Raw genomic sequence first — 12,555 nt, forward strand, 5'->3', positions numbered from 1 at the left:
AGGTCTCATTACCTGGTTTTGACCAAAAGGTGAAAGTGTTATTGGACCTTGATTCATCCTAGAAGCCTCAGAAGTTACACTTTTTCTGCTTATTTTTCTCTTGTACTTTTGAGAGACTGGTGACTGCAGCTGGAATGACCAAGGGACATGATGGCTTTGCAGTTTGGTGATTCATGAATGCAATGCTAAACTGAGGAACTTGTTTGGCAAGCATACCAGTCATGCATATATAATGAGCAACTCTTCAAGGGCAAGTATCACTTAAAATTTCAGAAGAAGTGTCTGAGGCTTTCGACTGCTTTTGTAAGGGGAAAGATGCATGTAGTGTAAATGTTCCTGAGTATGTGTGGCTGCATTCTTAGACTCGAGTTTTAATAGTAAACTATTTTTGAGATTGGATTGGGGCAGATAAGTAAGACCACTCTGTTCACCGGTTACTGTCATGCAGCTCCTTTTCGTAGTCATTCCAAATACTGGATTAGGGATAGGCATGAAGAAATCCGTCTAAACAAATAGGTGCACAGGAACCCAGTAACTGCAGAAGAATAATGCCCCTAATAGCTAGGGGCTTCCGAGTTAAGACTTACTGTCTCAGATCAAACTTCTATGCTCTGACAAAAAGGTTCAGGGTACATAAAACTACTTTACAGCTTTATCTCAAAGTTTTTAGTAACACATCAATTACATTTAATATTTTCTGCTTGTAGGTACTAAAAGTGGATGGTGCCTATGTTGCTGTGAAATTTCCAGGCACATCCAGTAATGCAAACTGTCAGAGCAGCTCTGGTTCAGATCCCGATCCTTCTTCCCTTCTCCAAGATTGTAGGCTGCTCAGAATAGATGAACTCCAGGTATGTTGGATGGAGAAATAAAAAAACAGGAATTTGAAATTTCCTCATGCTGTTTGCATACTGAAATCTTGCTCTTGTTTTTTAGGTAGTCAAAACTGGCGGGACTCCAAAAGTTCCAGACTGCTTCCAAAGGACTCCTAAAAAGCTGTGTATTCCTGAAAAAACAGAGATCCTAGCAGTGAATGTAGATTCAAAAGGTAAGTGTTTTCTGTAAACTACCCTGCTGCACTTCTTAGAAGTGTTTTTTCCCCTTTGTGGAAAACATTTCAACTGTCAAATTAAGGTGCATGCTTGTCTGCATTGATTAACAAATTATTAGAGATGCAATGGTTTGTATGTGTGTTCTGTTGTATTACAGAACGCCATCAAGGAGAGATGTTTAATTTTTTTCTTTCTTGTTCATGTACCCATGAAGGAGTGCATGCTGTCCTGAAGACTGGGAACTGGGTTCGATACTGCATATTTGACCTTGCTACAGGGAAAGCTGAGCAAGAAAATAACTTCCCCACTAGCAGCATTGCTTTCCTGGGTCAGAATGAGAGAAGTGTTGCCATTTTTACAGCTGGACAGGTTTGTTTGGGTTCTCTTGTTAATTTCCCTGTTAGAATTTAGTCATTTAAAGTGCTTTAGTGCTTTAGTTTTCCTAATCTGTAAAATGGAAATGCTGCTTACTTTTCTAAAACTCGTTTAAGGTTTGGAAGAGCTGGGATTTTTAAATGGTTTAAGGGAGCTAGGCATCCAACTCCCTTGACTTTCATTGAAAGTTAGGCACTTAAATACTTTTAAGCATGTCTGAAAATCACATATCAGAACTTTGAAATCCTTGGATGGAAGGCGCAAAGTATTTTTATTACAGAGGAAGTAGCCACTGCTTCAGTGAAGACTTTAGTGAACAGCAGATATGGCTTTGTTCAGGAGGAAAGTAGATTTTCATCTGACCCATTTCTGAACATTTGAAAATAGTAAAAACTATTTCATGCTCAGTGTGTTAAGCTTGTTAAGCATCTGTCTAATAGGATGTGAAGTGAATGTGTCTATAAGGAGCTTAATGAACATGTGATCACTGACACATGGCTGTGCAGCACATCCTCTCTTAGGAGCATTCTGAACTACTAAGTCTCCTGGAAGCACTTCCAGAAGACTGAAACTTCTTGAATGTTTCTCAGACCCACGATCTTATTAAATGGAGCCTCCTCTTTGGGTTCCTGTGGCATCAAGGTTGATCAGGTTCCAATGTTGGTGTAAAGACAAATAGGGCTGGCTGTGGACTTGCATGCTTTGTTTGCAATATTTTGCAAATCAGAGTGTCTAAATCCTATGATCTTAATCTGCTTCTTTTAAGTTTGTCATTCCCCTCCCTCTTTTAAAATAATAGAAATTACGGGTCAAAAGTATGTTAAATCAGTGTAGAATTTGCCTGGCTAAATACACAAGTCAGGTAATCCCAAATTTAAGGTTGAATAACAGACTTAACTCAGTATTGTAATGAATATGTAAGGGGGCCATCTTTAACTGCATATCGCTTATTTCTTGATGCAGATTATTATATAAAGGCTATAGAGAAAATATATCACACACAGCAATATTGATATTTTTTCTATGTAGTGTAGGCAGTCCATGACTTGTTTAGGTGACATAAGTGAATAATGGATCTGCAGGCATACATAGGTGTTTAGAAGAAGAAACAGAAAAAATAATATTCAGTGATTTCTGCAAGCTTTTGTATGATCCAAATCTTTAGTAAAGATATGTAAGAAAATTTATTGTCAAAGGCACTGAAAATGTATAGAATTCATTGTTTCCATTCAGGTTTGTAAGTATTTTTCAATAAATTATGGTGTCAAAGATCCAGGTATTGTTAGGATTGATACATATTTCATTTTAATTGAGGTTTCATTTTTAAAGTAAGTTAACACTTACTTGTGCTAGGCCCTTCCCAGTCATTCAAGAAGGGGTGGTTCTTGTCCCCAGGAGCTCAATCTAAGAAGAGGTTATGAATTTCAAATCAACTAGATTTCCTGTAGGCAGCATAACAGAAGTGAGTCTTTAGGAGGGATTTAAATGTAGAAATACATATTACATGATTTTGCAAAATGGTGATCTGGTGTTAATTTATTTTTATGTAGGAATCTCCTATTATTCTTAGAGATGGAAATGGAACTATCTATCCAATGGCAAAAGATTGCATGGGTGGAATAAGGGATCCTGACTGGCTTGATCTTCCACCTATTAGTAGTCTTGGAATGGGTGTTCATTCCTTAACAAATCTTCCTGCTAATTCAACCATCAAAAAGAAAGCTGCTATCATCATCATGGCTGTTGAGGTAATGTTCTGTGTTTTGCTTACTTCATTAGTACGTGGTAATCTTAATAACTGCTTTTTAAAAACGGTAAATTAAAGCATCTTGATATTTAACTCTTTAAATTACCATTGCATTTCTACTCTTAGATGTCGTTTTAAATTAAGTAATCTTTTATAAACATGAAAACCAAACACAACTATTTAGTAAACCAAAAGGTCTTTGACACAACTCCAGTATGAGATTTTTAAATTATTCTTTTATAATTGTTAGAATTATTAGGGATTATGCTTCTAAAGTTTAAAATATTGACTAGTGTGTCTTGCATAATATTGTATTATTCTAGTATGAATGTATGTGTTTTCTCAAGTGATCAGAAGTTTGCCATCTTACTGTAAAGGCACTACAATTTGCCTGTAATTTGAACTAGTGCAGGAAATGTTAAAGGAGAAATTATAGGAGTGATTTCTTGTGAATCTCCACTGTTGTGACGTATAAAATCTCTGGGGAAGGACCTCTTGCTTGAATCCTCTGTAAAGTGCCATATACGCCTACAGCACCGTATAAATAATTATACAATATATTGTACACTAGTTTATGCAAAATGCCAAACATGCTGGAAGAACCTCCACTACTTCCTCTTAAATGGTTGCTGTGGTATATTAGCAGATTCCCTAAAGAATGGATTTATCATGTGTGCTGTACTGCTGCACATCATTCTAGACCAGGGGTCGGCAACCTATGGTACGCGTGCCAGAGACGGCACACAAGCCGATTTTTAATGGCACACTGCTGCCTGCCGGGGTCCTGGCCGCCTGCCCCGCTCAGCCCGTTGCCAAACCCAGGCCAGGACCCTGGCAGGCAGCAGCATGCCATTAAAAATCCTGCCTGCCCCAGCCCGCTCTTCTCCGCTCCCCCACGGGGGCAGGGTGAAGAAGCTTGGTCCTGCCAGCTGCTGCAGGGCAGGCAAGCTCCCCTCTCCCCCGCCTCTTCCCCCAGCCTGCGGGATTCCTGCCCCTCCTCCTCTCCCTCCCTGCCACTGATCAGCTGATGGCCCTTGCGAGAGGGAGCGTGCTTGCCGCTCCGGGGAGGAAGCGGAGAAGAGGTGGGGATGGGACCTTGGGGAAGGGAGGTGGAATCAGGGTATATCCCCTCCAGCCCCCTGCCGTGAGCCGCTCTGGGCAGGGAGCTGGGAGCAACCTCAGGACCCTAGCCCACACCCTCAGCCCCCTGCCCTGACCCCTGCTTCCCCCCACGCACACTCCCAGCCTTCTGCCCTGACCCCTGCACCCCCCACAACCCCAGCCCTGACTCCAGCACCCTCCACACATGCTTCCAGCCCTCTGCCCTGACCTCCTGCACCCTCCTCACACGCTCCCAGCCCCCTCCACACCCCATGCCCTGACTCTCTTGTACCACCCACATTCCCACCCCCACCCTGAGCACCAAACGGGAGCTTCTGCACCACCCCACATTCCCACCTGCTCCCCTCGCACCAAATGGGAGCTTCCGAGATAAACACTCCACACCCAAACCTCTTGCCCCAACCCAGAGTCCCCTCCCTCATTCTAGCTCCTGGCCAGACCCTACACCCCAACCCCCAGCCTGCTCCTTCGCCCTCAGCTCAGTGCAGAGAGAGAGGAGGAGAATGGGCTAGAACAAGGGAGAAGGTAGGTACCCACTCTATATGGGCAGGGCCGAGATCCCAGACCAGCAGTGGGCCGAGTGGGGCCAGCAGTCGGGACCCTGGCTGGCAGGAGCTGGCCGATGGAACTCCAAACCGGCAGCGGGCTGAGCCGCTCAGCCCACTGCTGGTCTGGGGTCCTGGCCACTGGCCCCGCTCAGCCTGCTGCCAGTCTGGTGTTCTGGCTGCCTGCACCTTGCCAGCCGGGGTCCTGGCCGCAGGCCCCGCTCAGCCTGCTGCCAGCCTAGGTGAACGGAATCCCAGGCTGGCAGTGGCCTGAGCTGGCCGGCAGCGTAAGATCAGCATTTTAATTTAATTTTAAAGGAAGCTTCTTAAACATTTTGAAAACCTCGTTTACTTTGTATACAATAATAGTTTAGTTATATAATATATAGACTTATAGCGAGAGACCTTCTAAAAACGTTAAAATGCATTACTGGCACGCGAAACGTTAAATTAAAGTGAATAAACGAAGACTCAGCACACCACTTCTGAAAGGTTGCTGACCGCTGTACTAGACCTATATTGAGTCTCGCATTGGGGTACTTCACATCTGTAGGAGGAAAAGTGGTCACCCAGACAATTTCAACCTTTCCATCCCAGTTCTACCAATCATTAAGAGAGAACCCTCTAAAAGCCAGTTTATACAGACCACTTGCTGTATTCCTTGAATCCTACCATTTTTCTATGTTACATAGTCATGAATCATAGAAATCCTTTATCTTTTGAATTGATGTAACCAGGTATGATGCCAAGAGCCAGGCTTTTGTAGTTTTGACAGATGCTTGGTATTTGAGCATGTCCTTTTTCTTTAATTTCCTTTTATTATTTGGTTATAGTAGAAATGACAGTCAGACTCGATATGAAATGATGTTGAGATAACATTTAAAAAAAAATTCTTTTGGTATATTTGTATTCAACATTTCCTGTGTTACTAGTGAACATCTTAGACTTAAGTTTTGCATGTTCATTTTTCAATGCAAAGCCAGAAGTATCTAGAATTGTTTGTCTAAATTTTTTGTTCCATTTTATTAAAGTCTTTCTTCCTTTTTCTGAGCACAGAAACAGACTTTAATGCAGCATATTCTCCGATGTGACTATGAGGCCTGCAGACAATACCTGATGAATCTTGAACAAGCTGTTGTCTTGGATCAGAATCTACAAATGCTGCAGACGTTCCTCAGCCACAGATGTGATGGAAATCGTAATATTCTACATGCTTGCGTATCTGTATGCTTCCCAACCAGTAACAAAGAAACTAAAGAGGAAGAGGGTGAGCAATGTATCATGAGTGTCTTTTTGAAACTACCTTTTTTTAATACAGTTTCAAGAATATTTGGAGAAGAGCCAAAATTTTCAAAACAAGTGCCTAAAATGTGGCACCTAAAATAAATGGCCCAACTTTTCAAAGGTGTGGTGCATATGCAGCTCCCACTTACTTCATTGGGATTTATGGGAGCTCAGCACTACTTTATGTAGGTACCTAACTATGGTTTTAGGACAAACTTAGAGTACCCAGATCTGAAAATTTTAGATTGTCCCTTTATATCACTGTTAGCTTGGGGTCACGCACGCACGTACGCACACAGTTGTTTAAATTTTCTTTCCAGGATTATCAAATAATATTTAGTGGTGTCTTTGGTATTTCTTCCATTGAGAAATCTGTATTGGAAAATATGAACAAAGGGCTTTCTGTTGATGTAAGGGACTGACATTTTTTATAGCTTTTAAAATACTATTGCATCAAAAAAAAAAAACACATGAAAAGAACATTAAGTTTGCAAAGTCAAATGCTCAAAAGATAGGAAATGCCAGAATTAAGGCTACTTTTGCCATTTTAATTCAGCCCCCTTCTGCATATGCGTTATGATAGTCTTTAATTACATGATCACATACTATTGTTTCCACAGGGCTACTTCATTCAGTGCACAAGATGGACAGTGCTCACCAAATGGGTAGCTATTCAATATTTCTTTTATCCTCATCATTCAATGTGTGGCCCCATTCCTTATTTATTGTACACCATCCAAACCCTGCACTGAATAAAGATTTAACTTCCTCATGGGCTTTACTGTGGTGCTCTCATAGTAGTATCTTGGTTCTTTACAGACATTAATGAACTTATCTTCATAAGGCCACTGTGGTGACTGGGTGGTGGTATCACTATTTCACGCATGAGGAGCTGAAGCAGAGAGATTAAATCCAGAAGTGCCAACTAATTTTGGGAGCCCAGTTTGAGAAGCTGTGGGCCTGATTTTTTTTCCAAGTATTTAGCCATTTAAAACACTCTCTACATTCAGAGCACAAATCTCATTAATCTCAGTTGTAGAAGTGTGGATCACTCACAAGTCAAACCCCACGTGTCTCTGATTGGTTACCCAAGGAGTACATAGTGGTCACCAGTGAAAATTTTGGTTAGTGACTTTGCCACAGAGTTTCTATATGGTACTGGGGGAGGCAGAAACAGAATCCAACTCTCTAGAGTGGCATACAGCTGCCTTAACTGCAAGACCATCCTTTTTCTTCCTGCAATTCCCTGTCTCATTCATTACACACCTTCCAATTTCTGTGACAGAAATGAGGCAGGGGTCCTACAGACAACCGCCTCATTCACTACGCAACACTTATTCTCAGAGCACCATCCATCATGTGCACTGATTGAGGCAGTGGTCCTGTGGGAAAAAATACTATGTGATCATGTAATTAAAGACTGTTAAAATGCATATCCACAAGAGGGCTGAAATAAGGTTGCATTGGCTAGCAACCTTAATATTCTCTCTTCCTAATTTCGAATAATTGACTGTGCAACCGTAACATTCTTTTGACAGTTTTTTTTATAATTTATATATTATATAATGTAATTTACCAGGTTTCTTTAAAACTTAAAATCCAAAAAGATAAAAATTCCATCATGTGGAGTAATATTGACTACTCCCCTCCTCGTAAGTAGGGTTGGGCTCTTTAGTTCCCATGCACAGACCTCCCTACTTGAGCTAACAGTAGCAGTAGTGGTAGAAGGTTATCTTCTGTTGACCTGCCACTAGACAGGGATGGCAGAAAGGAATGTTGACTCAGGAATAATGGGTTTAATTCCAGGTTCTGAAGAGGGTGTGCTTGAGCTTCTCAATGAAACAGTTATAAAATTTTTAACATGGACTAAACTCTTCATCTTTCTGTGAAACAGCTGAACCAATTTGGCTTAAACTTTTTGAAAAAGACATAAGCCTAAAACAGTAAGCATGAAGTTTCAGTCCAAATGATTTGAGTTTGGCAAAGTTATAAGCAACTGAAATAGGGTCTTATAATAGAAAATGTCAGGCAATGTTAAATATAAATGCTAATACCGGTACCACTTATTATGCTATGTATGCTTTCATTATATAGACAGTACCAATACTGTAACCTTGGAACTTTGACCATATTAAAGTAGAAACCTTACGCAATTCTAGTTAAATGCTGGTACGAAAATGCTTGTGAAATTTTTTAACTTAGAATATAAATCCAGTGTGGTGGTTTTTTACAGTTTCACATTATCTGCCTGAATAAAATAAACTCAGAAAATGACCTTGTAAACTGCATTAACTACTTAATTTGAAATGTTTTGTTTTTAGCTTGTATGTTGCTGAACAGTATTTCTTATGACTTTTATTGATGCCTATTTTCTGAGATTCTGAACTAGAATATTTCATAGGGAAGTAAGTAAAGGACTATAGAAGAATATAGTCGATATAATTTTTCATTATCCAGAGAGAAGCACTAAAAGTAAATGACTTAGGGCTTGTCTCCATTGGCACTTTACAGCGCTGCAACTTTCTTGCTCAGGGGTGTGAAAGAACACCGCTCCCCCCTCTCCCCCCCCAAGCACTGGCTGTAAAGTGCCAGTGTGGACAGTGCACCAGCGCTGGGAGCAGGTATTGTGGAGGTGTTTTTTTTCTTATAGCGCAGGTAGAACTCTCTCCCAGCGCTGGTGCTCCAGCTAAACAGCCACGTAATGAAGACATGCCCTTAGTAATTTCTGGATTTTTAGTTAGCACAGTGCTGTAGTGTTTAGGTGGCTTTCTGTTTCACAGGAATGTTGTAACCCAGACAAAACGGTTCTCTTTGAGAGAAACTGTTTATACTAAATTGTACAATTCTTTTTTCAGTGTAGCAGCTGTGTTAGTGTCTGTATCCGCAAAAAGAAAAGGAGTACCTGTAGCACCTTAGACTAACATATTTATTTGAGCATAAGCTTTCGTGAGCTACAGCTCACTTCATCGGATGCAAATTTTACAACATTTTTGTAAAACTTTTTTTCTAATACACAAACCAATGAAAATGTCTTGCTGATCCTATTTGCTGTATCATAGATTTCTGTCATGATTGCCTGCACGATATAGTTTTGTTGTCAGTATCTGGATGAACTTTATTCGGTTGACATCTCAGAGAAATTTCAGAGGGGAGCTCTATGCAATTGTTTCTTTTGCAGTGACTTTTCAAATGCTGGTTCCCTTTGGCACTCAGGACCTTTGTGTGTTTGTACAGCCATTAGAAGAGATTTAAGACTCTTTGGGTTGTTGTATATAGAGATACTAATAGTTCTACACCTTGTTCATTGAATCCAGAGTCTTATTCCAATAATTATTACACACATGTATAAGGCACACAGCAGTAATATCTGGATACTACTTGCAAAATGAAAAACATAGGATCCATGTTTTTGCAGATCATAAAGCATATTCTGTGCAATCATTTCCCATCAACATACTTTCCTCCTAGAGCCAGGGAATTTGCAACTGGAAGACTAATTTGAATTTAAAACAAACAAAAATTAAAAAGTTTGCAGGAAAGTCTTTATGATGTAATAAAGTTCCTTGTTTTAACTCCTTTCTTTATAATGATACTTTATTTAAAATTTGGCACCAAATATTTTTCTTAATGTTTCAGAAGCAGAGCGCTCTGAAAGGAATACATTTGCTGAAAGGCTTTCTGCGGTTGAGGCTATTGCAAATGCAATCTCAGTAGTATCAAGCAATGGTCCAGGAAATCGGGCAGGATCATCAAGCAGCAGAAGGTATAAACTGGTTTTAACAAGCTTGTTTTGTACTTTGAGTACCCCTTGTATATTAATGAAACTATAAAAGGTGATATTAGGAATAGCAATTTCAATATTCTCATCTACTTTGCCATCACAGAAATTGCACTCTAATGTACGCAGACCACACAAACTGCAATCATAAGCCTATCCTCGAAGGCAGGGGAAGGGGGTTTTGGTTTTTTTTGCCTTTTAGCTGTGGTCAAGCATGAGGTGCTGTTGTCAGATTAAGGAGAAGAAAATGGGGATGTAGTGATTAAAGTGCAGGAGTGAGGGCCAGACAGGCTTGGTTCTGTTTCTAGCTCTAGCATAGACTTGTGGGCGTGTCTCAACTACTCTGGCCTTCAGCTTCTTCAACTGTGTATTAGTACTTATCTACAACCTGGAGATTTTGAGGCTTTAATTAATTGCTGTTTATAATGTGCTTTGAGAGTCTAGGAATAAAAGTGTTATAGAAGTGTTTGAAAATTGCTACTTATATTTACATCTTAAAACTTCTAGGATAGGCTTATGATTTCAGTGTGTGTGGTCTGTATATATTAGAGTGTAATTTCTGTGATGGCAAAATAAATGAGTAATATTGTAATTGATACTCCTAATATCTTTTATAGTGATCCATTCTGCGAGCTTCTTGGATTCTTGCAACTCTTATTCCCCTTTCTCCCCCAACTAATCATTGCTGTTGAGGGATTGGTGGGGGTGAGAGGGTATGGTACCTATGTTGCTCTAAGTCATTGATAAACTCACAAGGTGTCCCTATTTATTTGCTGTCTTCAGGACCTCTAATTTCATTAAGTGCTTCCCCCCACAAGTTTGATTTGCCTTTAACTACAAAAGTTTTTCTTTGATTTATAATTAGGTAATATACTTAATGTGGAAGTGAATTTGTTCTGTTTGGTTTGTATTCAGTTTGAGATTAAGGGAGATGATGAGAAGATCCTTGCGAGCAGCTGGATTGGGTAGACATGAAGCTGGAGCTTCATCTAGTGATCACCAGGACCCAGTTTCTCCACCAATAGCTCCTCCCAGCTGGGTTCCTGATCCTCCTGCAATGGATCCTGGTAAGATTGCTAACATATCAATTGAGTGTAAAACTAAACATGTTTTAAAAAAACAATGAGAAACTAATGACTTTAAAGGTGAATCTAAAATTTAGTGTATGAGACTGAAATGTATAGATTTTAAAAAATGTCCTGAAGAGTAAGTAATGTTAGTAATGGACTAGTCAGATGTACTTTTTGTATGGAAGCAGTGATTTAGAATTTAAAAGCACTTATTCAAACTGGTACAATAAACAAAATTTGTTTAAAATGCTGTTGCCAAACTTTTTTAACAGCCAGACTTTGCTATAATGTTGGCTACATTGATGTCAGCCTAATGACATGACTTTTTGCTAAAAGCAAATTGTCAGTTAAATATAAAGAACAGATGTATAGTGTAGCTAGATACTGCAGAAAAAGCTTGTTGTTAGGGATGTTTTTTATATATTGATGTACATCCTGCTGTTCTGTTTACTGAAAGATGGTGACATTGATTTTATCCTGGCCCCCGCTGTGGGATCTCTTACCACAGCAGCGACTGGCACTGGCCCAGGACCTAGCACCTCCACCATACCAGGTGAGAACCTGCTCTTTATCTGGATATGCTTTAGAAGGGGGGAAGGGGGAATCACAAAAGCTACCTTTTGATAGGTTTTGTGTATCCCAACTGCTCCTTCTTTGTAAATACAGATAGTTTTGGCTTGAAGCAGCATTTTACTACTATTCTTAAACTTATTTTTATGTAAAACACAGCTCAATAGAACATCACATAAACTTTTATTTACCTGTAAATTTTGTGCATGTGAAAACTGTCAATAGTAATATGAAATTGTGCTATCTGTTTCAGCTCATAACATTTCACATTCGCAAATCTTACGTCCTTTATATACAGTGAAATGCATGTGTTGCTGAAACTGCCAAGACTGTCATAGTCAAGGTGATGATTGATGATGATCTTAATACAACTATGTCTTTTTGATGAAATTATTTTTATTAAATGACCCCCTGTAAGAGGGACCCACTTTAGGGATTGTTTCCACAGAAGTATTTTTTCTAATTACAGGTCCTTCTACCGAACCGTCTGTAGTAGAATCAAAGGATCGGAAGGCAAATGCTCATTTTATACTGAAATTGTTATGTGATAGTGTCGTTTTACAACCTTATCTTCGAGAACTACTATCAGCCAAGTAAGGGTTTTCAAATGAAAAGTGCTGCCACTGTTTAAAACAAATGTCCCCTGAAGATGGTACATGAGCTGAAACTTACTCATGAACATCTTGGTTAAAATGTCTTCAATATGTAGGCAAATTTTAAATATGAAACGGTATATTAAACTAGTATTACTGCAGAATGTCTGCAAGAGTGTGTGCACACAGATACATGGATTACAGAGTACTTTACTTCTCAAGTAATCCCTTTGAGGATATTTAATCTAGGCACTTAACACTGTGATACTGCTGTATTGGAGAAGGGTGTATCATAAGAAATTGACACCAGATCTAGAGATTCTTTGTGAAGAAAGATGAAATGGAATCCAACTTAATATCTTTGGATAAGACAAGGCTTTGAAATTAACTATTTTCACAATTGACAAGATTGATAAAAT

At 39.6% G+C, this 12,555-nt stretch overlaps 1 protein-coding gene across 1 annotated transcript in view; it reads left to right on the forward strand.

The window, feature by feature from the left end:
- UBR5 (ubiquitin protein ligase E3 component n-recognin 5) overlaps positions 1-12,555 on the forward strand; it is a 142,136-nt gene that overhangs the window by 85,834 nt on the left and 43,747 nt on the right. Inside the window, exons 17-25 of the mRNA XM_077809900.1 lie at positions 708-851; positions 937-1,048; positions 1,267-1,421; positions 2,978-3,175; positions 5,898-6,108; positions 9,762-9,888; positions 10,819-10,970; positions 11,431-11,526; positions 12,013-12,136. Coding sequence (XP_077666026.1) covers positions 708-851; positions 937-1,048; positions 1,267-1,421; positions 2,978-3,175; positions 5,898-6,108; positions 9,762-9,888; positions 10,819-10,970; positions 11,431-11,526; positions 12,013-12,136 — 1,319 coding nt within the window. The remainder of the gene's footprint in view (positions 1-707; positions 852-936; positions 1,049-1,266; positions 1,422-2,977; positions 3,176-5,897; positions 6,109-9,761; positions 9,889-10,818; positions 10,971-11,430; positions 11,527-12,012; positions 12,137-12,555) is intronic.

Source organism: Eretmochelys imbricata, chromosome 2 (assembly GCF_965152235.1).
Source record: "Eretmochelys imbricata isolate rEreImb1 chromosome 2, rEreImb1.hap1, whole genome shotgun sequence".
Lineage (NCBI taxonomy): Eukaryota > Metazoa > Chordata > Testudines > Cheloniidae > Eretmochelys > Eretmochelys imbricata.